Source organism: Lepisma saccharinum, chromosome 3, assembly GCF_977018435.1.
Source record: "Lepisma saccharinum chromosome 3, izLepSacc3.1, whole genome shotgun sequence".
Classification (NCBI taxonomy): Eukaryota; Metazoa; Arthropoda; class Insecta; order Zygentoma; family Lepismatidae; genus Lepisma; species Lepisma saccharinum.
In genome coordinates this window covers 83,695,141-83,722,743 of record NC_139231.1, presented here as the reverse complement: position 1 = coordinate 83,722,743, position 27,603 = coordinate 83,695,141, and the positions used below count along the sequence as shown (strand labels likewise).

General features: G+C 36.3%; 2 protein-coding genes across 5 annotated transcripts in view; both read right to left on the bottom strand.

The window, feature by feature from the left end:
- LOC145985879 (abscission/NoCut checkpoint regulator-like) overlaps positions 1 to 27,603 on the bottom strand; it is a 438,255-nt gene that overhangs the window by 389,519 nt on the left and 21,133 nt on the right. The window lies entirely within an intron of this gene.
- On the bottom strand, positions 1,228 to 1,650 carry LOC145985591 (protein GVQW3-like). The gene has a single exon (XM_083119661.1). It carries the CDS (start codon positions 1,648 to 1,650, stop codon positions 1,228 to 1,230), a length of 423 nt encoding a protein of 140 aa, XP_082975787.1.

Genomic DNA, 27,603 nt, shown 5'->3' with positions numbered 1-27,603 from the left:
AAGGAGAAAGTTGGTTATTCTCGAACATATGCAATAAATTACATACACCTTGCAACCCTGAAATGTGGTTTCAATTGGATAGGTATGTCAACAGCCAAAATTCCAGGCATTGGTCGACAGAAAACCCACATCAGTTGCATGAACTACCCTTACACTCTCCGAAAATCGGTGTATGGTGTGGAATATCGCGACGTCGTATTGTGGGACCGTTATTCTTTGAGACAACAGTGGATACTGCTGTGTACGGGGATCTCATAATGCAATTCGTTGCTCTTCTGGAAGAAGACGAACGTGATGTTTGGCTACAACAAGATGGAGCAACTTGCCATACATCTAATGAATCTCTTCGTATGCTGAGAGAATTTTTTGGTGATCGTCTAATATCCAAGGATTTATGGCCCAGTCGCTCGCCCGATTTAACATCTGGAGATTTTTTTTCTGTGGGGTTACTTAAAGGGGAAAGTATACCAAACGGGCCCCAGAACATTGGAGGGGCTGAAACGAAACATTACACAGAAAATTAATAATATCGGTGCTGCAACCCTCAGGAAGGTATCTGAGAACATGATCAAGCGAACCAACTTATGTATCCAAGAAAATGGTGGACACTTCGAACATTTGCTTTAATTTGTAGGGATACCCACATTTCAGGGTTGTAATTTATTGCATATGTTCGAGAATAACCAACTTTCTCCTTTGTTGTTAAAAGTGCCTTAGTGTGATAGCCTGAGGTGAAACACGTCTGTTAGTGACACGTGACACCAACAGTGTTGCCAGTGTCCCTCGTAATATTGTGAAAACATCGATTTTTGGAACAGCCCATTTATTCCCTTCTGCAATGTTTTTGAAACTTGTCAAAGTTCTTTTTCTGTCAAATTCATTAGATGGCCATCCAAATTGTTCGTTGGTATTGTGAAATGTTGCAATAATTTACCTGAGTGAGTTCTGTGCATCAATATACACGATTTGCAAATATTTTTTCCGCCTTTGGCAACACTTTGCTTATTTGTTATTAAAACATGCATGTTCTTACATATGTTTGTCTCTCTAAATTTTCCCAATATACAGGGCATTCTCTTGGCGGAAAGCGTTTCTTCTCATTCCGTTTCGCTATTCCGTTATACGGTCGTAAACACCGGGTTGCGTGACTTTTCGGACACTCTGTACTTCTTTGGTTTACTCGAGGAATGGGAATGCATCCACTCTTTGGATTGCTCTTTTGTTTCTTCATTTTCGAAATGGACACATGTCTCGTCCCCTGTGACAATTATGTTCAAAAAAATCCTCTCCCTCATCGTGGTAGTGCTGAAGGAACGTTAAGGCGGCGCCCATTCGCTGTCTTCTGTGCTGGTCGGACAGCATCTTGGGAATCCATCTCGCACAGAGTTTGCGGTACTGAAGTCTCTCACTCACGATGGTATAGAGAGCTGACCTTGAAATTTCGGGAAACGACTCGCTCAACACAGAAATTGTGAACCGACGATTTTCTCGAATCGCCTGATCCACTCGCTGAACAAGATCATCGGTTGACACTCGCTTCCTTCCCTGACCGCCTGCATCATGAACGTCTGTACGTCCTGCTTCAAAGTTCCTGCACCATTGCCGCACTTTGCTGTCACTCATGAAAGTTTCACCGTACACTGCACTCATTCGTCGATGAATTTCGGCTGCATTGCACCCCTCAGCATGAAGAAATCGAATGACTGCACGCACTTCACACTTGGCGTGCGACTCTATGTTCTAGGCATGTTTCCGTGCTCACTGCGTGCTCCGAACTGACACGTGTGACGTGACGCGATCAACGGCCATACTAGACACACTGCGCAACACATCCGCGCACAGCTTCATCGGATTTTCAATGTGGTTTTTATTTTGCGACCGATCGGACCTTGATAAAAAAAATAGCCCTCGTATATATCTTCACACAAGAATGGGGGAGATCGTATCGTTTGATTGACTTGTTATTGATGTTTAGTTTTGGTTGTTATGTATAGTTAATTTTCTACCTACCCGTGGGTGATCGCGGCGATAGGGTTGAAATGAAACACCACCTCTTATGCCTTTAGAATCGATTTGGATGGAAGGGGGGGTGGTATTCGCATTAATACAAGGTTAATCGAGCAGACAAACTGTGCAGAATAAGGTTGACTAACAATGGCAGTGAGCCTAAAGTATCTAAAGTAAACATATATTGCTTAAATATGTCTGTATTATAGTACAGTGACGCAACCACATGGGAGGCAGGGGGGTCATTTCCCCACAACCTTCGACGGAAGTCAATTCTAGAGGGGCAAGGGGGGAAAAAATTGACGGCCCAGGGCACCTGAAAGGGGGGGGGGGGCACAGAGGAGCAATTTACCCCTTCGATTTCAAATTTTATGCAAATAAAAATTCATTTTGTGAAAATTTTCCTGCTTGCTTCGCTCGCATTATCTGCTTTTCTCGTTTTCGTCAAGTTAAGAGCTGTAGCTAGGGGCGGCGGGATTCGGCCATGGGCGCCGAATGATCTAAATTAAAAAAATAAATTGTTAAAGAGAGAATGCCATGGCGTCCAGTAAAATTATTTGCGCCCTATTAAATCAATATTGCTTTCAATTGCAAAATTTGGATCTAAAAATTTTCTTGCTCGCTTCGCTCGCAATGTGCTTCTTTTCTGTAATGTAATGTGTTTCAATAATATGTGTTGTATATTTGTATTGAATAAGCTTTGAATATCTACACAATTTAGTGTTAGCTTTTCTTATTTTATGTCGCTCCATGTTGCATATGTGTAAAACATTATGTTGTACGTGAAAGTTACACATGTATCTTCGGAATGCATTTATCACTCATTTTCTGACATTCAAAAATACAGTTTGTGTGCTTGATTTCCATTATTAGCTAATGTGAAATTGACGGTGTTGAAAAAATATTTCAAATCGTTTGTTCCAAACAAATGCTTTAGCACAGACTTCTACCCTCTTTTTGCGTAATTTATGAGGATAATAACGATAGTAGTAGTAATAATAATAATAATAATCGTTTATTTTAAGTGTTGAGCACAGTATGAAACCTAATACAGCACTAAGTCAAATACAAAAGTACAAAGTTACACGAATAAAATACGTAAGCTGTAGAATAACATAACATAACAAGTTAGCATATTTACACTTCAAGTTACAGTTTTCAACGAGATCTATTATATCTCTGATACTAATAATTGTTTATTGTTATATAATATTGTGCAATTAAGTGTGTATTGTTCTTATAATAATAATAATCACATTTATTGAAGTGATGATAACGATTAAACAACCAGGTATATCACTATGTCAAAATTGGTTATACAAAATTAAAAAAATTGAATACATAATTATAAAATAAAACAGTGGATACTACAATCTTATACATCAACATAAATTCAAATTGTAGGTTTCAACAAGATCAGCTACTAAACCTCTGGCCTTGTTTAGGCATTAGAGAATTGAGATATACCAATGGGAATATCTGGGAATTTTATAAGCTATATTATTCAAAAAGTATTCACTGTCAACTTGGAAATTTAATATCTTCTCTACAAAATTTATCCTTTTCATTTTTCTTCTTTGTTCTAAGGAAAACATATTCAACTGTGATAACCATTCAGAGTAATGTTAGTCATAGTAATTTTTTTTAAACTTTGTGCATAATAACCTGATAAAAAGTTTTTGAACTGATTCAATAATAATAATAATAATAATAATAAAACCATTATTAATATTATTATTATTATTATTATTATTATTGATACGTTTATCCTGGTACTTTCCCCCTCAGACAAAAAATCGTGGTTGCGCCTCTGGCATTACATTTTTGCGCAAATTTTGTCTGACAAAAATAATTTGAGTCATAAATAGTTTCGGCATAAACGGGGGGGATGTTGTAGCTATTTGGGGGACAGTCCGTCATGGCCCTGGGGGGGGGGGGATGAGCACCCCTGACTAAGAGAGAGGTTATTTTGATTCAGTGTTGTATTATCTTATTTGTGGGATTTTGACAGTTATAATTGAATAAAGTTTGTTCAGTACTAATGTTATTATTATTTCCTTCAGTGTTTCATTTAATGTGTGTAGTACATATACAGAACGAATACTGATGATAGCAGGGTTTAGTGCTAAAGGAGGAACCTTAGGACAGCAGTTTAGATACATATGGCATTGGATTATGTGTTCTATTCCCCCCATCCCCCGACACACACACATATATATGTCTGAGGTGGTCTCAAAGTAGGCCACTTAGCCAGAACCGGCTAGCAACTTGGAGAAACACGCTAACAGCACCAAACATGACCGGCTTAACCTACTCATGTATGCATATAATAGCAGAAACAAGTTTGTGAATAAGTTTAGCAGGTTAGGTTTAATTCTGTTAGCAAAACTAACGTCATAATAGTCACTGCTAACAGTATATTTTCACCAATTGCAAAAGTCGGAGAAATGTCACAAGACTTTATGTCCCTTTATACTCTATGGGCCAGCCAAGATATTGGTAAAATTTGAGGGTACTAACTAATTTTCCTCTGTTGCAGTTGTATGGGTGTGTAAGGATGGGGAAAAACATGATTGTCACGTGAAAGTGGTAGCTAATAGAAATGGCGGTCAATTCAATATGACGGATGTTGTATTTGTAAAAACCGACTATATCTCTGAAAACAATGGTCCGATTTATGATCTTTCTTTTAAAATGAAATCTTAAAATGTGTTCTATATTTAATGTTCTCTAAGGCTTTCGCTACGAGCAGCCGTTAATTAGTAAATTAAGGATTAGTAAAACATTTTCGTATTTGTTACTAATAATTTTATTATGTTTATAATAATGTGATATGATAAAGTTTCAAACAAATCTTGTAGCGTAAACCATTATCTTTAATTTAACATATTATTACACTTGTTGGTTTGACCTTAAAATTACCTATAAAACGAATAAATTATGTAATTTGTGCAGCGAGCCTGATGTGTCCTAAGTCTATTTAATTATACATATTATAACTGGTATAGATTAATTTATTGGACAATATATTATCACGTAATATTATTACTGCTAAAAATAATAATTATTATTATTTATACTACTAGTACTACTATTAACTAACAATTAATTTTGTTTGTTACCGGTGTCCATGGAAAAAATTACAACAAACTCATACTCTTGATTAGTTATTAAAATCCGAAATGTGTGCTTTGAGGAAAGTGAAAACTTTAAATACAGATCAGTGCGTGTGTTACATATGAGGAGTTGCTATCACCGAATGAAACACATCCACCAAAAAAGACAAGACACTCTTGGGCAGTTGCACAACATTTCCGTGAGTATACAATTTTTCAATCAATAGAAAAAACTGCATGAAATATCGGATAAATTGTTAGCGACTGTAAAATTTCATCGCACATATCGGACCAATTTTACGAACATGACATAAAAAATGGCGAGTATGTGATAAGTGAGTAAGGTGTGTGCTCCGATGAAATTCTATTTTAATACTACAACAGGCAACTGAAGACTATATATTGCTGAGACTTGTTATGTAAGTATACTAAGTTTATTGACATTTACTTAAAAGTCAATATAAGTGCATATTCAATGAGTTATGAACGTAAAACTTGATCTTTTCGTTAAACTGTCTTGATAAACAAACATTCACTTGTTATCAGTGTTGCCAATTCATCTGCATCGGAGTTCACAGACTATCACCTTCTTGTGCTTTAGTGGGTGCTCAGTTGCTGTCCATATAGACATTTACTGTGCTGTGTGTTTGTGTGTTTGTTCTAACGTAAAGAATGAGCAATTGTGGTGAGTGTAATAAACCAGTTTCTCGGAATGATGTTAACGCCAAAATAGTATGTACTGACTGTTCCAAGCTATGGCATATTAAATGTGTAAACATTAATGAAACCGATCTGGAGTTTTATAAATCTGAAAATCGACCATGGAGGTGTAAATCATGCAACTCTAAAAAAAGACGATCTATGCATTCTGAAGAACCTTTAGTAGAAGGTGTTCCCTCTTTGCAAAACATTTTTGATTCCGTGAAAGAGTTAAAGGAAGAACTTATTAATGTTAAAAAAACAACTAAGGAGACGGAAATTGAACTTGGTAAATCATTAGAACTGTTACATGTAAAAATGGATGATAATTCTAATCTAATAAAATCCCAGTCGGACAAAATCAATGCCTGCCTCGCCCACATCGAAGAACTGAAAAAGGAGAATACCGAGTTGAAACAAGAATTAAAAAACACTAAAGTTCAACTTGATGAATTGGAGCAATATAGCAGAAGGAATGCATTGGAAATTATTGGTATTCCAGGAAAATCTAACGAAAATGTTTATCAAACTGTTATGGATGTTGGTAGGGCCCTTGATTTGGAAATTAAAGAGGAAATGATAGATGTATGTCATAGGCTTAAGAATTCTAGCAATCATAATTCTCCGGGTATAATTGTAAAGTTTGTAAGAAGAGTGGATAAGGATAAAATGATTGAAAAACGCAAGGTAAAAAGAAATTTAAATACAAATCATCTGGGGTTTACGAATAATCAGCCAATATATATTAATCATAGCCTTACTCCATATAGGAAAACCATTTTCGGACAAGCTAGGAAATTACAAAGAGAAAAAAACTATGCCTATCTTTGGATTGATAGTTCTGGCTTTATTCGTTTAAGAAAGACCCCAAATGACAGGCAAGTTTTTGTAATAAAAACTGAAACAGATATACAAAATATTATGTAATCATGGTGAGTTGAGTCACGGATTATAATGAATCACATAATGAATTGAATCTATACTATCAAAATGTAAGAGGTATTAATACTAAGCTTAATGATGTATATCTAAGTATTCTAAATGAAAACTATGATGTAATTGTTTTTACAGAAACTTGGCTTTCCAATGTTATTAACAACTGTGAATTTATTGATACTCGCTATGCTGTATTTAGGCAAGATCGGTTACATAGAAGAGGTGGTGGCGCATTAATTGCAGTAAAGAGTACTTTGAGGACCAAGAACATTGAAATAACTATAGAAAATATTCAGATTGTTTGTGTTAAGATAATAACTAGTGTTTCTTCCATTATAGTGGTTACAGTTTATTTTCCACCTAATACTAAATTACAAATTTACAATATGTTTTTTGCCAGAATGGAAGAGCTATGTAATATACATTCTTGTGGTCTGATTATTGTAGGAGATTTTAATATTCCAGAAATTGTAGATTCTAATTACGACTTAGAAAATGGTTGTCCTCTTTCCTTAACATTATTTAGATTTTTAAGTTTACTGGAATTACAAAGCATAAATAATGTAAAAAATAACAACGGAAAAACGTTGGATTTGGTACTGACCAACTTGTCTAACAATGTCGTGGTTAATCATAACTCTTTCCCTCTTCTAAGCCCTGATGCTCATCATCCTCCCTTATTACTTCAAGTCCACCGCTTTTATGACAAAACTATTCATAATGTTAAGTCACGTTCTATTTATACATATGATTACCGTAATGCCGATTTTTTCAATATATATAGAAATCTTAATCAAACTGATTGGAATCCTTTAACATTATTTAAGAATCCCAACGTAGCATTGGACTACTTTTATGAAATTTTAGATAAAATTATTCGTAATAATGTACCCATAAGGAAGCGTAATAAGAGAAAATCTTACCCGCCTTGGTTTACACTGGATATTATAAGATTACTTAAATATAAAGAATATTATAGACATAGACGTAAATTGTCAGAATATAACCAGAAGAAATTTGTTGAATTACGTAGAAAATCAAAATCTATGATAACTAAAGCTTACAAGATTTACATAAAGAATTCTGAAGAATCCATAAAAAATAATCCTAGGTCTTTTTGGAGTTATATTAAGGGTAAAAAGAAATCAACTAATAATCAGTGTAGTTTAACCTATAATGGAGTATTACTTGACAATAACAAAGATATAGCTAATGGTTTTGCGCAATTCTTTAAGAGCGTTTTTAATGATTCTATTCCAACTTACTCAATTCCTAGTGAAGTACCTATGATAGTAAATCAACCATTGGTATTAGATAGTATTACTGAATCTGAATGTGAAACTTCTATTAGAAAACTGAAATCGAAGAAAGCTAGTGGTCCAGATAGTATACCAGTTTACATATTTAAAGGATGTACTGATTGCTTATTGTTTCCTCTATGCACCATATTTAATTTGATTATAACCACCCAAATTTTCCCCGATAGGTGGAAAATAAGTAAAGTAACTCCTATACCAAAATCTGGTAACGCCAATGAAATAATCAATTATAGGCCTATATCTTTAATTTCAACACCAGCAAAAATTTTTGAACACATTTTATATAATAGAATTTGTTATCATGTTAAACCGTATATAACTCACCATCAGCATGGTTTTATATCCAAAAGATCAACCTTAACTAATCTTATCTCATTTACCCAATTTTTGGCAGACTCATTTAACAATGGTTACTCTGTTGATACTATTTATACAGATTTTGCTAAAGCTTTTGATAAGTTAGATCATGATATATTAATATATAAGTTAGCAAATTTCGGTTTTTCGTTTCCACTGTTAAAATTAATAGCATCGTATTTAAAAAATAGGAAATTTTATGTCACCTACAATTTTGAATCATCCCCTTTATATTGTGTTACATCTGGTGTTCCGCAAGGCTCAAACTTGGGTCCCTTACTTTTTATAATATTTATTAATGATTTATCCTCTGTTATAAAAAATTCTAATTATCTGCTTTATGCTGATGACCTAAAAATATTTAAATCCATTACAAATATAAGTGATTTAGCGCAATTACAGAAAGATATAAACAACTGCTTTCAGTGGAGTGTCACCAATAAGTTAGATTTTAATATAAGTAAATGCAGAACTATTACGTTTAGCAGACATAACTTATCTTATACTCATAACTATACTATGAATGGAATAGTTTTAAATAGAGTTAAACTTATAAAGGATTTGGGACTTTTACTCGACTCAAGGCTTACTTACAGAGAGCACGTACAAACATTAGTATCGGATGCATTTAGAATTTTAGGCTTTATATTTAGAACTACCAGAGAAATTAATAATATTCAAGCTATTGCTTCAATATACAATTCGATATTAAGAAGTAAGTTAGAGTATGTTAGTGTCATCTGGGATCCTTATTTTCAATGCTACCGTGATTTAATTGAAAATGTTCAGAATAAGTTCGTAAGATATTTATATTACAAAAAATTTAAAAGATCTTCATATTTAGAAAGAATATCCTATAATACTATTTTATCTGAATTTGGGTTCTCTTCATTACAATCAAGAAGAGAACTAGCCAAACATATTTTACTTTATAAATTTATAAATAACTTAATTGATGCTCAAGATTGTCTTCAGTTGATAGGATTCACAATTAAACCTAGAACGCTTCGTTCTTATTTGCCATTTTCTTTCGTTAATTCTAAAAATATTGTACATCAGAATTCAGTAATGGTTCAAATATGTAAAGCTCATAATGTACTAATACAAAATAATGTTAATATTGATTTTGCTATGTCCTACAAGAAATATTTATCTGTCATTAAACAATTTTATTCTTAATTAGTATTTTGTTTAAAAAATTGTAATTCTATATTTCAAGTTATTTTATCAATGCTAAATATAATTTTATAATACAATATAATATAACACAAACTGAAAATAGGCATTAATATCATTTAATTATTTGTGTATATGCAATTGGTTTATGTGTTTGTATATGTTAATATTTATGTTTATGTATATGTTAATATATGTTTATGTATATGGATATTATGTACCATAGTTTATTTACTTGTAAGCCCCCGTTGTAAGTGGAGCAATAGCTCTGTTATGGGGAGTATGTATAAATAAATAAATAAATAAACATCAGAGCCTTAAGAAGACTTGACATTCATACAATATTAAGCTTCATCCTCCCTATGTTTTCTGAAAATCCCTGCTCATCAAGTCAACCTGAGAAACGTTTGAAATGGACAGTCACAGAGGAACAAACTATAAACATCAAAAAAATGAGTTTGATGTGACAAAGAAAGCAAATGCAAGAAAGGAGGAAGAACAAGAAACACTTACTCAAGTACCTGAGCTTAGAATTGATAAGAATTTGCGTGAGATGTATTTGAGAGGTTCAATAAAAAAAAATCATCGCAAGAGAGTGCAGAAGCATGTTATAATAAAATCTTGCTATCTTGCCTCTATCACATTCAGACCAAACCAAACCAGAAAAATTGGTACATTAAAAGTAATATGATTTTATGCGAGAAGATTTATTCTTGAATTAGAGGTTGAATCTCAGAGTTAATCCCTATCAAAACTAACTGAGTACTTAAAGTATAATGTTAAAATAAAAGAGTCTACGAAGGACAATTTTCGTTTTAAACAAAGAATACTGGTTCCTACTTAAATTGCACAATACCTTGAGAATGCCATTAAAAAGACAATAAGAGCAACGCATTAGAATATGGGAATTGTTAAGTTCTAAAAGGATGATTATTATCAACAGTGTTAATCCGTAATTTTAGGGTGGAATTTGAATTCCCTGTTACTCTACCGGCTTGGAATATTGGATCTGTGAGTATCGTAAAAAAACAGTGCAATTATTACACAGGTCACGTCCCTCTTCTTGCAAGGACTTACCCCTATTCCTTCAGAGGATGCTTGTTTCACACCGAGATCAACTTGCCGAATTTGAAAACCCACAAATTACTTATATTCTATTTTACTATTTTAGATATGGTTATGGGTGATAAAATTTATTTGGAAATACTTCATTTGTTGCATTGTCTTTGCTACCATTTCCAGGTAATATAATAATGCAATTAACCCACAGAATCAGTACATATTATTAAGTATTGACGTTCATAGCGCAATACCATCCCTCCTACTTTATGCATACATCTTCCGCGGCTGTCTCCAAAGAATAACAAGCCAGGAGCATATCGCACTCGAACCCTGGCAAGGTTTTCCCATACGCCGCTTACATTGTTCCCAGATGAGAGGGAGACGTCCTCATTTCAGCTGAATCACGGGACAACATGATCTTTAATGAAAAATTCCCCCGGCATCAATGTCGTTTCCCAGAGGTTTGTTTTACAAACGATTTTCTCAGCGTGAATTGTTTGCCTTTCCATGTTTGCCTAAGATTAAGGAAAAGGTGGGGGAGGAAGGGAGCTTCCGCAAATGTTTTCATATTCCACCTGTTAGAGAGTGAGGGAGAGGGGGTATATTTTCCTTGGCGTCTCCTCGTGATTGCTGGTGTGATTATAAACGCCAATCCCACGGTTTGTGCTTGTGGCTTGTGCGTGTTTGTGTTGAGACGCCAACGACTTTTCGGGAAGGTGCTTGTCCGAGAGGTCATGTTTGATGAAATCATCTCGAACGGTCGGTTATTTCTCGAAAATATAGAAACCAAATATAAAGTCAATTAACTCCTTGCAAGGTAAGATTACCTTTCATTCCTAAAACGCATTACGCATTCACCCCCTCTCCCTTTCAAATCTTCCACTATTGTCCTTGTTCCGAGGAAGGCATACTTTCTCATCAACGTCCATTGACATCGATATTCAGATTTGTCGTCAGATGGTTGTCCCTCTTATGCACGTACTTATTACAAGGAATATTGTAGAGCTTTGTCTTGGTTAGTGAACGTATACACATACTAGGGGACACTTCAGCCTTTTTGTCTCTTTTTGTGGAAAAAACAGTTAATGAATCGAAACAAAACAATAACCTATGGATAAAGGACAATATTAGTAGCAAAGTAGTTAAAAATAAAGTTTGCAAAACAGTAAGCAGTAAGTGAAATATATAAGTCATATATCCTCCGCGATACACGTAAGTCACCTCAGGAGTACCTTAGGGGTCTAAGCTTTCCAGTGGCGTGCCCAGGATTTTCTAAAGGAGGGGGTTATGTATATTTTTTTTAGTAGGTCGTCATTTTGCCATCTTTTCCTGCCTTTGACGCTGTTTTTTTTTAAAAGAAATATTGGGTCAAAGGGGAGGGTTATGAAACCCTCCCTTGGGCACGCCAGTGGCCACTTTTTGTTAACGACTTGCCTGATTCCCTTGAAAATTTAGACAAATTTCTGTTTGCAGATGACCTGAAATTTTACAGGAAAATAAGCAAGCATTCAGTAACAATATGATATTACAAAGTTAGGAACGTGGACAAGAAATAATGACTTAAAATGTAATATATTCGGAAGAAAAACCCAGTTGAATGTCGGTACCAAATGGACAACCATACTCTTACAAGAAATTTCTAGAAGCTATTTATGATTCCAATATTTCTTTTAATAAACATATAACGTGTAATTAGTGAAGCATTCAAGAACCTTGGGTTTATTCTTAGACAGGGAAGAGATTTTAGAATTCTCAGACACAGAGTTCTGTATTATTCGTTTGTAAGATCAGAACTCGAATATACATCTATCATATGAAATATACAGATGCAGCACAGTGCAGTGAAGCAACTGAAAAAGTTTAATCAAAATTTCTTAGATTTTAAAAATACAAAGTCCAGAAAGTTTACCCCACATTTGAACACTGTGAGAACCTAATATATTAATGTCCGTTCAGATAGCTCCATCATAGAAGAACGTTACAGTAAATAGTTTTCATATGGAAGAATCATGAAATAGGTAGATGCCGAGCATTTACTCCCACAAATTACATTTCCAATGCCGTCAACGCAAACTAGAGAAAAGTAAGTTATTTTTCCCGCGAGAAGGTTAGATCGGATATTGAAAAGAAATCTCCATTATGGAGAATTTGCAGGAGTTAAAATAAAGTGCTGAGCAAGAATATGACATCTTTGTTATGAACCTTAGGTGCACACTTGACCAGAAACGCATAATTTGTTAATGAAATGTAACTGTAATTAGAATACTATAACATGTAACGGTCGGATTGACCATTACTGGTTTTGGTAATATGTTTCCATGAGTGTACTTTTATGTTATTATTGCATGTAAGTGTATATGCTTATTGGATTGTGCTTTGCTGGATATTAGATTCCCCTGTTTTTATCTCCCCGGTTGGGGGAGCTAGCTGTCTTACAAAAGACCGTTGGCAGTGGAATTTTCCAACGCTACGGGGTCCACGTCCACGGACGTTTACCCCGGCTATAAAAAAGGCCAGTGGGCTTTAGCAAAAAACAGTGTTTTCCCATTGATCGACGAAAGAGGAACTTCTCCTCAAGTTTAGTCCACTTATGGTGGCTAAACTGGATATAATACTGTAGCATCTGGTTATGCCAGCCCCTGTTGCTGTCCCAAGTCCCCTTTTAGAAAAAGCTTTGAATATGTGGATATTTCCGTATTGAATAATTGATGTCCAAAAGAAGGAGTGAAGGCGTAAGAAAACGCATTAGCAATGAACGGAATATCATTTAAGCTGAGGATAGGCCCGCGGAGATAGTTATGCTAACTCTGCGGTAAAGGAAGTACCGATGGTTATGCCATAGGTGCGCAATTATATTGATTTAGAGATTTGGTAATTTGGTCTATGCAAAACACTCATTGAAACGCTATGTAAAATATGTATATATATAACTACGTATAATAAACCAATATATCCTACTAGAATGTTATGATTTAAAGAACTACGGTACTGTCCATTTAAACAAGTTGTATATTCACTTTCTGTACACGTGTAAACGAACCAGGGACATAAAAATATAAATTTTTATGTGAAACCCCCCTTTCGTAATTCCGGCGCAAAAATAATCTGCTCGCATGGCACCCAGGGTGAGGTGAAAGGAGAGATTAGAAGGATTAAAGTAGGAAGAAATCCAGAGGGCCGGATAGAAACGAGGGATAGGGGGGCCGAACCTTTCACAAACAATGGACTCTGTAATCAGGTATGTGTATGTTAATTTCAATAAATAAATAAAATAAAGATAATCTGTTTTTAATAAAGTAATTTGGAGATTTCAAAAATGTTGCAAATGATGTCGATCAAGAAAAGTTACCAGTACCAGGAATTCTATTAAACACAACAAAATTAACAAAGGCCGGCACATTTTTTTAAAAAAATGATTGAAATTACAAAATTATACATATTTGCTTCAGTGCATTGGTGTACACTGGTTGAAGTTATCGTAATTTTTTACAATATTTTACCGTTAAAATTAAACAGTCTTCATGTTAATGAAAACACCGTCGTTTTTTATTTAAATGTTAATATTTTATCATGCATAAAGATAGAATGATTATAAATGTAATTGCGACCACCCAAAATATATTTTAAAAAACTGAACCATTGAATTGAGTTGAGTTGAGGTTTTAAGTCCACTTTATGCACAGTATGGCTAATCGCGACTGGACCTACAGTTTAAAGTGGGATCCGAACCACTTGTGCCTCCACCGGGTATCGAACCCGGGACACCTTGATTACAAGGCAATGACGCTACCACTGCGCCATGGGGGAGGCCCGTGAACCATTGAAGTTACATTAATTAGGTTAACAATGTAATGGCCATTAATATTAATACTTTAAAATATGTTATTGTAATTTTTACGGTAGTTCGATGGGAGCCGAAATTGACTGTCTTGGGCAGTCATTGCAGTCATTTCTCCAGCCAACGTTTTACAATGAAGCCAAGCATGGGCTATCGGACCCACAGCGCAGAACGGTTATTTGGACAAAACTCTGTTCCCCTGCTGGCCGCTTCGGGAAGGAAGGATTTTAATTTTGCCGCTTCTTGCCCAAACAGGGAGCAGAGGAAGGCTTAATTGCCTGTTAAGTCCCTTCGGTAAATTCGTCAACAGGGTGTCACTGTCATAAAGGTGTTCCCCGCGCCGAGATTTAGGGTGGCTCAAGTTTTATTTATTTACCTAGTTATTTATTTTCATTGATTTTATTGGAAAAATAAAAGGTTGAGTGCTCCCCTGTGCTTTGCACCACGCCATGAAGGCGTAAAGGGGGTGTGGAGTTAGGGCCCCACACTTTTTTGATCACGGCCGAATTGATTTTATTAGAAATTATATTGCATGTCCTGTATGTAACATTTATCGTTATCAGGAATTGTTTATAAATGGATTAAATCACATGCCAAACACATTTTCCCCTCATACTTAGTTGAGAAATGAAGGACGTTTAGCATTTTACATGATTTCTTAGGGTTTCTCGCGAATTTGACATTTTACTTCCCTGTTAAGAACACAGCGATAAACGTAAATATTGTACGTGAGTTTAAGGGAGAATTCACACCGAAGAAACACGCGACACGCGACACGCAACACGCGACACGAGTGTTTCACACCGAAGAGACAAGATGCACGCGGCAAGCGACACTTGGTTTCTTTGCTTAGTTTACATGATGGTACCGATATAATTGCATTAATCAGTTTGTTAGTCACCCGAAAATAACGTAACAAGAGACATTGTTACATGTAAATTGCGTTGTAAAATTTCTGCAAGTTATTGAAACTTGGGAGAGGCATATTGTGCACGAGAAAACTGAGAAATAATATGCACTAACCTCAAACTAGATTTTTCAGCCTGAATAAAGCGAATACCTAAACACTAGAGAAATGGTTCTCAATCTTCGTGAAACCATGTCACGGTATTCTTTTTAAGTCAATGCCCTTAGCAGAAGAATTTTCCTCGTAAATCTTTACAGTATTGAAGATTTTATGCATGAATTAACATGTACCTATGAAATTAAATAGTGATAAATAAATTCTAGCATAATCATAAGAGTAATAATAGTTTGATTACGTGTGTAGGATTGTTGACAAATATAAAAATATAGAAGACAAAGTGGTAACGTCGTTTCCTTGTAATTAAGTGATCCCGGGTTCGATAACCGGGGAGGCACCGGGCAGATCCAGTTCTGATTAGTCTATTTGTGCATAAAATGGACTTAAAAAACGAAAACCCACAACTCAAATATGATATTGGGATTATGATAGTTGTCAACCAGTTTCAGCAGAACATTTCGGTGCTCAGTATAGTTGATACGAGGGCACGGTATCGGGTCGGGGCCCGGCGGTTGAAAAACAATGCACTAGAGTACTTTGCCATGTTGACTAATATATTTTGGACTAAAGTGCCTCCATAAGCTGACTTTTTCAAATAAAAGCAGTCAGGTAAATGACCAGAAAAGGGCCTCTTTTCACGATGTTGAAGGCAAGTTACAGCTGATAGATAACTGCATCAAAAAACTTGATAAAGCGAAATGAACGTTGTGTTTAAATCTTAAAACATTGTACATATCGATACACTGTACATATTTCTTCGGTTCGAAAGTTGGCTTCCAAGCGACACGTGTTTCGTGTCGCATGTCGCGTGTCGCGTGTTTCTTCGGTGTGAATTATCCGTAATATGTTTTATATATGTATTTACAAATACAGTTTCCGCAATCGCGATGCGTAGTGACAGATGCAGCTCAAGTTGTTGTTCCACTCCCCTTCAACAATTTTATAACTCTTTATCAAAGGTTACATACATTATTTTATATATAATATATAAACTGTCAGTCTGTTTTCAGATTGCTTTATTTAAGCAAATGTCAGAAAGAAGCACTTTTGACATGTTGAAAAAAGATTGACGAGTATGGCAATTTAATATCATTCTTGCTTTGCTTCGCTAATTTGGTTAAACCATATTGAAATTCAATAGCTTATTGCGATTTCATTTAGGGGGAGGATTTAAGCTAATTATTAGGTCTCCATTTCTCTCACTTCACAATGTCATTGCACAGCTGTGTTAAGATAACCATAATAGGTGTAGTCTTTGGTGACGTCTACATAGAAATTGGCTTGGGTACTCAAGGTTTTTGTCTTATTCTCACTTTCTTGTTTCCTCGCTTTATCAATCGCTTTCTCTCTCCGTTTCCTTCTTGTTCCGTTTCTGTCTCTTTATTTATTCCCCTATTTCTCTTTCTTTCATTTGTTTCTCTCTTTCTCTCTACTTTTCAACTTGTCTACTTTTTTCTTCCTCTACTTCTGCACTTGTCTCTTTCTCGCTCTGTTTTCCTATCATCTTCTTCTCTATTTCCCTCTCTTTTATTATTTCTCTTTTTCTCTGTGCGCATGTGTGTAAATTTTGCTCTTTAAACTATTCTGAACATGTTTGGTTGAGTTGTGTTGAGTTGGTGTTTTATGTCCGCTTTGTGACTCCACCTGGTATCAAACTCGGGACCTCTTGATTGCAAGGCGACGACGCTACCACAACGCCATCGGGAAACACGTCTCAAGGTATTCCGAATTACCAGCAGGATGGGCTAAGACTATTTAAGGGTTCTAGAGCAGTGGTTCTCAACCCTCGTGATCCCGCGGCCCGGTAAATTTGTCTTTTAAAAGTGGATGACCCAATCCAACAATTTTACATGTAAATAGCTTACTATTTTTTTAACTTTATAGTTAATAAATATGTACCCTTGAAATTTAATGTTAATAAATAAATTATGGCATAATCAGGGAGGGTATTAGTTCCATTATGTCTAGGCTTTTTTGACAAAATATAAAAGTTGGTTTAAATTAGTTGAAAATGACTGGATTTAATGGAACCCTTTAGTTTCTCTGGCAAACATCATTAAATTAATTTGATAAGTGTTGATTTTCATTGGAATGTTCCATTTCGGACACCTAAGAATTCAAATTACTCAAAATATTTCCACTTCGGTGTATTCGTTAATCACCGCCACTGTCGCGAAAGCATTTCCGGTTATCGCAGTTGAAACCATTTTTTCAGATGATTGCTAGCCCGGGTTGCAAGTCGCTTCACACTTCCTGCTCTAACTGAAGAAAAACCTAACCGTTAAAATTCAAATTTGGAGGCTGCACGGAAGACAATGCCTTCTCAGAGCCCTTGAATCCTCACCAGCGCTGGAGAGAAAGGAATTTCTCTCGTCGCTATAAGTGAACGTTTAACGAAACGACATCTCTCCAGGTGCTTGCCAGCTCGGGCTGCTAAGCCAAGCGTCAGGTTAACCTTGCAGCAGGTTTTCGCATATGTAGATCCAAACGTGCGCGCAGAATATAGTTCCACTGAGACGGGTTCTATTCCGACACAACTGCATACTTGCAAGAAAACAGTTATTTAATTTGTAAAATACAGACAAAATAATACATCCATTAGCAGGTGTGGACTTGATCGGATGCAATCACTGTGCAGACGAACTTGGATCCGCAGATTCGCCAACTGGAATTTGTATTGCGCTTAGGAATCGCTGAAGCCCAAGTGCGAGTCGAGCAAGACTGAATACGTTGCAGAGCGCGTGGAATCCGTGATACCAGTGTTGCACATCCCACTATTTTAACCCTATGTTTATTGTGATTAATAATCGTGCTATACAGCGGCGAGAATGGCTGAATCAAGGTCTCCTGTTCAGCGAGTGTTATTGTGGGCTTCATCCGAAGGGAAAAGCTCTCCAAATCAAGCAAGTTGTTTAAAATGCATAATCCTCCTTACGGAAACAAGATCAAAGTAAAACAGGGCGTGAGGTGATTTGCCGTCAATGTGCGCACGAACTGTATCCCGGGTGTTGAATAATTTGCGGTTTGAGTTTAGGAAGAGGAAACGATTGTTTGTTGTTTGACGACAAAAGACTGTCCCCGGTATTAAAAGATGTCCCCGTGAGAAGAAACATGTTTATTATTTGGACCAGACGTGCTTTAACTCTGGGAGGGTCGTGGGCGTTATATTGAATTTTTTTTTATATACCACCGTGCAAAACCACCGCCAGGGCTGAAGAAACCGACGAGAAAGGGAGAGGGGAAGGGGGAGGCTTATTGTTTCACCCACTGACGACAATGACGTCTTTGTTGAAGGCGCATATATTTACTGTTCCGTGCAAAGAAAGGGATGGATGATTAGCAAGAAATGGACAGACCAAGATTTTAATCCTAGTTTAGTGAAGTGATTCATAAATTGAAACCAGAGTAATAGCAGCAGACAATGCACCTGATTGTCAGTGGCGTAGCGTGATTCTATGAAAGGTGTAAGGCTTCCTTAGATAAACCTGATCTGAATATTGGATAAAGAAAACCCAAAGATATCTTACCTAAATAGAATCTATTTGAATGTAAGTCATGCATGGGCATACTCAATTTCAAGCACAAAATGCACACACTCTATGTTAACAATAATAGCATATGTATGTATTACTTAATGATAATTCTCATTTATACTGTAACTCGATCCGACGATCCTTTAGTCTGAACACCTCCATCACGTCGTCGTAGAATCGGGAGTTTCTGGTCAATGTCTTTAGCAGCTCCTTTTCAATGGATATCAGTCCCAAGTCAGATTTCCTTGCTTGAGTCTGTGTGCTGCGTTGAAATGTGTGAATCCTCTTCAGTGCAGAAAACTACTTTTCCACCGACGAGCTTGAGGCAGGAACAGTGAGGAAGAATTCTGTTAGTTTGTACACTTGTTCAACAGCTTCATTCAAATGGGTAGTACGCAGGTACTCATGAAGTTCAAACACACTCATTACTCGATATTCGACTTCAGAATAAATTACCTGTAGCTCAACTTTCAACTGGTAGCAATTGACAAATTTCGCATACAGCTCAGTTAAGCACACAAACTCTTCTTCTGGAAAGGCCATGTCATATTTTTATTCTTATTATGCTGTTTCTTTCACTAAAAAGCCATTTGTGGGAAATGCGTAAGATACAATTTGCAAATGTAAATGCATTCGAAAATATTACTCATTATCATGGTTACGATATTTGCGCACAGTTTGAAAAGCATATCAAGCAACATAGTCAAAGGAAAAGGTAAAAAAAAATCTGTAAATCATAACGCTAAGTTATGATGAGATGAAGACGACAATGTTTAGCTTAGACGTGAAAAGTATGTTCCCGAGCATCAAGAGGGGACACATTTTGGACATTATTAAAAAGAGAATGGGACAAGAAATTATAGGAGAATGGGATAGTGAAAGGGTAGTGAAGGCGCTGGAAACCATTTGGAATAACGGTTACAGTATAATGGGAGATAAAATAATGTTAATGAGTGAAGGACTAAATATAGGTTCCAGTCTAAGCCCAGCATTGGCTGAATTGGTTATGAATGAATGGGAAAAGAAAGTGATAGAAAAGGGAGGTGACAAAATAATTCTGTTTTGCAGATATGTGGACGACTGCTTTGGCATATGGAAGGGAACCAAGAGGCAGCTTGACATTTTTGTCAAAGAAATTCAAGATGAAGAAAGAGGGATATTATTGGAACTTGAAATAGAAGAAGAAGACAAGATAAGCTATCTAGATATATTGATGAAAAGGAAAAGAGGACAAGAAATTGAAACCGCTTGGCATCAGAAGAAGTGTGCAGCAGGGGTATTCTGCCACAAAAGAAGTGATGTAAGTGAGGTGACAAAAAGAAATTTTATAAAGAATATGGAGGACAGAATCAAGAAAATATGCATGAAAGAATGTGAAAAAGAAGGCAAAATAAATAGCCTATGGAAACAGCTGGAAAAGAATGGCTATGAGAAGCAGGATAGACTGGACATAAACAGAAGAAGTAAGAAAACGGGCAGGGGAGAATTGGAAGGGAAAGAAAAAGAGGAGAAAAGGTTTGGAATAAGGAGTATGGGGAAGACCACAGAAAAGATATGCAAAGTGCTTAGGAAAGCGGGAGTTAAAACATACAGGAAGGGAGGGAGAAGCATCTTAGGAATTGCGAGGAATGCTAACAAGAAAAAAGAAAACAGAGAAGAGGAAGAGGAAGGGATTATCTACGAAGTGAAATGTAAAGAATGTCAGAGTGTGTACATAGGAGAAACGAAAAACAGGCTGAAAGACAGGTTGAAACAACATAGGGATGATGTACGACTTAAGAGAGAGAGAAATGCAATATTTAAACACACGAGAGAAACAGGACATGACATAGAGTGGGATGAGGCTAAGCAGATAGGAAGGGAGAAGAGAATGCTAGTGAGAAAATGGAAGGAATAGAGAAGAAAGGTGAAGAAGACACAATGAACTGGAATGGGGGACTGAAGTTAAACAAAGAATGGAAGAAGATGTTGGAAAGAGTGGAAAGGACAAGAGAGAAAGAGGAAAGGAGAAGGAAGAAAAATGAAGGGAAAAGAGTGTGAGATTAAAAGCCCAACCACATTCTATATGGAAGTAATTGTGTTTAGCCTTTTAGGTGAAAGTGAAGTTGGCAAAGTGAAAGTCATCTGCTAGAAAGTTCCAAACAACTTTCTAAATAGTCTGGAGGGAGTAATGTTTGTGTATATATAATGGTCTTTTGTGGTATCTGGTTACTTTTGTACTTGATACAGAGTCTGAAGAAGACCTTGCTAGAAGGTTGAAACGTTACGTTAGTTTTTTTTTTTATAAAATAAATTACTGCCTTGGTCAGCATATTTTAGTTTTTCATAACGCTAAGTATTACGTGCATGCTTTTAACATTACGGGCAACTAGTTAGGATGCACGCGCCTAACTTAGCGGGCGCTGCCGGATCTAGAATTGCCAGACATTCCTCTTTTATCTTTAACTTCGCTGCTTCTAATGAAGGTAATATCGTAATATCCAACATTAAACCATCTCTTTGTTAATTTAATAGTTAGTTTACACATTTAAAATGACACCCGTTTTGTTAGCTACACCTCCCGTCAAGCATTGTTGAAACAACACGAGAGTCAATTTTCTTGGTTCTCTTCTGACCGTGCAAACAGACGCAGCGGGGACAGAAATCTCGCCAGATAGCACCCACTCGTAATGCGCATTACAGTGCGTCACAATCGGGGCGCCCTGTCATTGGTTGATAAGCAAACACACCCGCCATGGGCGAGTCCAAATCATTTCTTCCATTCACCCGCACGTAAGTCCTCTCAAGAGGCCTTACAGAGAAACAACTCGAATCAAAACAAGTCCTCAATTGTTTCGTTAAAAGTTCTACTTGAAGTCTGATATCGCTATGTGTGTTCAAGCGATAAATACGGGAATGAAATACGTTTTCTTCAATAATTTCAGCTTGTAAGGTGGACTTACAAGCCTTACGTGGACACTACGCCGCTGCTGATTGTATATATCCCCAATAACAAATCATGCTTTTTTTTTTGCTGGTATAACTTGAAGTGCGTGTGTCTTACAGTAACAAAGGTTTTCATAAATGTATTTTTTTATAAACCAAAAACAATAATTTCTAATTAAATTCAAGAGGGCCTGTCGTTGTTTGCTTATATCTTTGTTTATTTTTATTTTTGCGTGCTCGAAATATACACACATGCTCATGGGCGTCCGGAAGGGGGGGGGGGGGCAAGGGGACCGTGCCCCCCCTGGAAAATGAAAGTCAACCAAAAATTATGTATTTCACACATATAATTTCATTTTAGCCACAATAATATGTGTTAATTATTGCATTAACACCATAAATTCAAATTTAAGCAATGTTTTTTAGGGAACTACACTCTTTTGAGGGGAAATGTGACTTGTTTGCCCCCCTGGGAAAAAATACCTTCCTTGCCCCTCCCTGGAAAAAATCCTGCGGACGTCCATGCACATGCTCTCATGTTTCGAAGATATTTCGCATTTATATTACAAGTAATGACACATTTTTTAAATAATGTATGCGCCGAAAGTACTTCTAAAATGTTATGTTTCAGGAGACAAAAAGAAACACAAATATATTCCGCTTGACATGCATGCGGGTTTTGATGTGTTGTGCGGTTGGCAATACTGTGGATTTTCTCAGTGTCTGCGATGTAAGCAGCTCGGCGGTTGAGGCAAGACTGGCACGGAAGATTCTGTGCTCAGTTCTCGCGCGGATTGATACATAAAACCTGCTGCAAACTTAGCCTGACGCGCGGCTTAGTTGCAAACTTCAGGAGAACCTCTCGCGGCCCGACGGTTGAGTAACACTGAAGTAGGGCAAACGCTTGCCCAGCCTGTGACGGCACAGATGATATTTAACAAAACGAGAATAAGTAATAGAGAATAATTAGCCAACATGAGATTATAAACATAGTAACTGCCTAAGGGGCTCAAGCCATTAAACATATTACTGATCAAATTTATCAATACTAGAGTCAGGTAGCCTGGGCAATTATGCTGGCTGAATTAGATGGTCAAGAAGAAGTTTGGAATGTCAACATAATTCTTGAATACTTAAGCAAACAAAATGTATTTGAAGGTTTTCGACATGTAATGTTGCTTTTTCGATAAGACGTGACTGGGTTTCACAGGGATCTACTCAGAAGAACAATACAGAGGTAGTGTTAGGAGGGTGCTCGTTCGGCGGCGCAGATCGTATGCGCAGTTGTCCGTGGATACATGACGTCATCATCGAGAAGCTCGGCGCGGAAAAGGCTGGTTCCTTATGCAAATATTGAGATATTTGACAACGAATATCTTCTAAAATATAGTAACAGGGGAAAAGTTACAACTTTTACTGTTAAGATTCATCCTTTCTAATCAATTTATCACAAAGTTGATTCAAATGTGTAAAATGGTTTTCAAGAAATCGTGTTACGAAGGAACCCCTGTTTTGTTCTCTCCAGGCTTCCAATATAAGGGAGTTTTAACTTAAGCGCGTTGGATTTCTTTTTGCTCTATGTTTTAAAATAAGATTATTTTGTTCTTGTCAACTGAATTCATGCCTAAATGCTACGGAAAGTTGTGAAAACTATTATCAGAAAACTAACGGAAGAAATCTAAAATATCACAGCCTTTCCAGTCGGTAATTGCGTAAGTAAACGAAAAGACAAGATTGTTATAAAAAATGCGGGATTGCCCATTTTTGTGAAAAAGGCATTGTGCGAGATCTAAAAGCAGAACATTTTAATATTGTATGTAAATGTAAGGGTGTAATAAACGTGACTACTTCCCGTAAAATATCACTGCACTCTCCACGTTTCTCTTCTGTCTTTTCTTTGGCGCCGTCAATAGCTTCAATAGCCCCCCCCCCCCCACACACACACACGCGCGTATGTACGATTTCAGTTGTAAGTTTTAGACTAAGCTTGTCAAATGTCCACTTATATCTTTGTATTCTTGAGCCATTTAAAAAGAATCATTTCGCCCCTTCTTCTGGACGATGTTTTCCCACTGGAAGCCCCTTTGCAGTTCGAGATCCGGGGCTATAGCCTTCCCAAGCCACAGTCTCCTCCAAATACTGTCCTGGCCTCATGAAAGAAAAATATATGTATTGATACGAAATATTAATTTGACTTGGCAGTTTCTTTTTTCGAACAGGAATAAGTTTTAAATTTTAATAGCTTATAAATTTACACTAGCAATTTTGAGTAAAGGTTTTACGTAACCCTAAAAGTACATTTAGAGACTGCAAGGTCAACTCTCGATATTTCAGATATATTAATAATTTTCATCACAACGTCTAGTAATAATTATTTGTTACTTCAATAACCTCCTCGCAAATGTTTCTCGCATATTAAAACGTAGATGCCATATGATTGTCATTTTCTGTTTATTTCCTTGTAATGCTGACCTCCGTGGCGAAGTGGTTAGCACAACACTTTACGATGCCAAGGGCCCCCAGGTTCGAATCCCCGCCCGGACATGGGTCTACTTTCCTTTCTTCAATTTCATCATATCATCACGCATCATCATCTTTGCGATTAGCCATATGTGACAGATAAGCGAAGTAAAATAAACTAAGTCAATTAATCAATTATTTTTTAAAACTCTTTCATTCTTCTTTAGCATGTCACGTTTTTGTTAAAATTATATTACGATTTGTAAAATGAAAATTCTAAAGGAGAACACGCAACTTTCTTTGTAGCGCATCGGTCAGAAAGTTTCAGGAATATGGATTTTCAAAATACATTTTTTCACATGTAATTTGTCCCCTTTTAAAAGTAGCGCGTTTTCAATTATGTTACTAATCATTAAAAGGATGCCTCAATACCATCTTGGAGGATGACAATTAATAATTTTCCCCTCCTAAAAGTAATAATATACTTTCGCTCTCTGAATCTCCCATATAAATGCTAGGGGCCGTCTGCTTGAGCCGAGCTCACTCCCTCTCTGGTGACGTCACGCGTTCGTGCAAGATCGGCAATCTTCGGATGGCTTTACCTAATCTCTATCTACCTTGGTGTTAGGTACAAGCACGTCAGTGTTACCAGATAAAAGTATCATTTCGGTAAGTGTTGACAGATCCTCAAGATCAGTTTTCTTTCAAACGATTTGCCATTTCCGTTTTCGATCAAAATACTTCTCACTTGTGCGTGACAGAGAATGACCACTAGAATTGCAATTCATGTTATTTTTTTAATTAAAAAAAATAGCTACAGTTATTTATGTTCAATACCTAATAGGTCTTGTCCTCCTTGCTAGAGTGGTTACATAGCCAGGAAATGTAGGTTTGAATCAGTGTAAAGGCACATTTATGGTGCAGCTTGGCTGCAAGCATATGGAAGATCCAGGCATATAGTAAAACTTGAGTCTTGGTATGATCATTTAGGTCTATGTCACGAGTCAAGTTGACGCGAAGGATTATTTTCTATTTGAAATGACTCGTTTAGTTGGTTGATTTAACTAGCGTCGCAGTGGGATGATCGCGAGAAGGGCTGGGTCTGCCGGTGGCGATTTGCAACTAGGCTATAGGTGAACAACGGGCTAGCTAAGAACATTGTCATCATTTCTATCAAAAACTTGAGAATTTCCCAGAGTTTTTGTAGCAATCCTATGTACGTTAATTATAAAACTTATTGAACCAGAGGCTATGATGATGCTAAACATCCAATCATGAGCGTATCCATGCCCCCCCCCCCACCCCCGCTGGATTGGTGAAAATTTTAATTTGGTTCCTTGCGCTTTTTACGTGGAAAAGTAAAATAAATATTATTTCCTTTTAAAATAACTCATAATAAAGCCTTGATACAGTTTCGAAGTACATAGGTGTATTCATTACCCTCCCTGCGAAGGTGTTGTTTGCCATGGAAAAAATATTGTTTCCCCATGGAAAAAAGTTTTTTGCTCCCCTTCTTCGGAAACAAAATCTGGGTACGCTCATGCATCCAAGCAAACATTACGATCTCGCCACCGAAGGTTTGGGATATGAATCCCGGCCTGGTCACGAAGAATGTCGTCAGTTTAATCTAATCCTTATCGTCACGACTAGCCTAGGGAGACACAAAGACGACAAGTCTTAGTAAAAATACGAATGCAGCATAGGAATCCCATCCGTATTGAATAACAACTAATACTAACTAAGGTTTGTTTAAGAAAACACTATTTGCTTCTAATTAAAACTTAGTTTTAGATCAAGCACAATAAAATATCTCGCCATAGAAGATTTCGTGTTCTAATTCAGGCCTGGCCTTGGGTTTCAGTTTATGATTGTTCCGCTAACGAATTCAATAACTTCAATTTATAAATATGTGAGATGGTTAGATGAAATTGATTATAGCAGCCAAAAGATTTCTGAAAACAAGTTACATTGTTTTTTTTAAAACACTCAGTCCTTCATATTTGCCACTGTATACACTGTATACACAAACAAAATATACAAAATATGATGTTTCGGGACTCTTCCATCTGTATCATGGAAATGCTATAGACGATCACTCCCAGTTTCACATTGGCACACATTTCTATCTCAACTTAATGAACCAAGTAGCCAAAACCACGTATTTCGGAATAATTTGAAAGTACTAATTTTCCTTTATGCCATAGTTACATGGGTGTGTAATGATAGCAAAGAATCGTGATTGCCACGGAAAGTGGTAGTTAATAGAAAGGGCCGCCAGTTCACGATGGCGAATGTTGACTTTTGAAAAACCGACGATATCTCTGAAACACTCAGCACAGTCGAAAAATCGTTAACCAATTCCAAAAATTAATCATACATATACCACTACATCACAATTGTTGACTTGCATACGGGACATGCAAATGAATAGGACACGAAGAAACCGGAATTGCAATGCAAATTAGTTCAGTGAAAAATTCTAACTCAAGGAAGTGGCACGGAGAGAGATGTATTGATAACATGCAGAGAAGAATTTTAAACATATTCTGTAGTCTTTCTGTAAACTGCACCCCTTTACTTCCTGTCTTTTTCAATGACAGGTAGTTAAATAATATGTAAATAGAATAATAGATTATGAAGAATGTGTAAAAATAGATTATTATTGTTTTCAGGCAGCAACTTAAAATTTGTGGATTTCAAGGACGTATTTACAGCAAAGAATCCAAGGGGTGTGGACTCCCCACGTGAAGGTAAGAATCCCATTAGGATGAATCCGTCTTGTATTGACTCTGAGAGTGTCTGTGATAAAGATTATTGCATTTTATACAACTAATAATAATAATTAGAGACATAAGTATCCATCGCTTGAAACTACATTAATTTATGTGGTAAAACAACTGTTTTGATACATTTTTAACAATTCTAATTACAAATAAACTACATGCAATGAATCCATTCCACCTATTTCCTCTTCTTTCACCATCTTTTAGCCTATTCATGTAATAATAATTATTATTATTAACAGCTTTTTATTGTTATCAATTAAATTTATCAGAAGTGATAATATACCTGTTTCTCTTAAAACAATTTTTATTGTTGTTATTCCTATGATTTATTTTTATTGCATGTTAGATGCTTGATCAACGTTCGA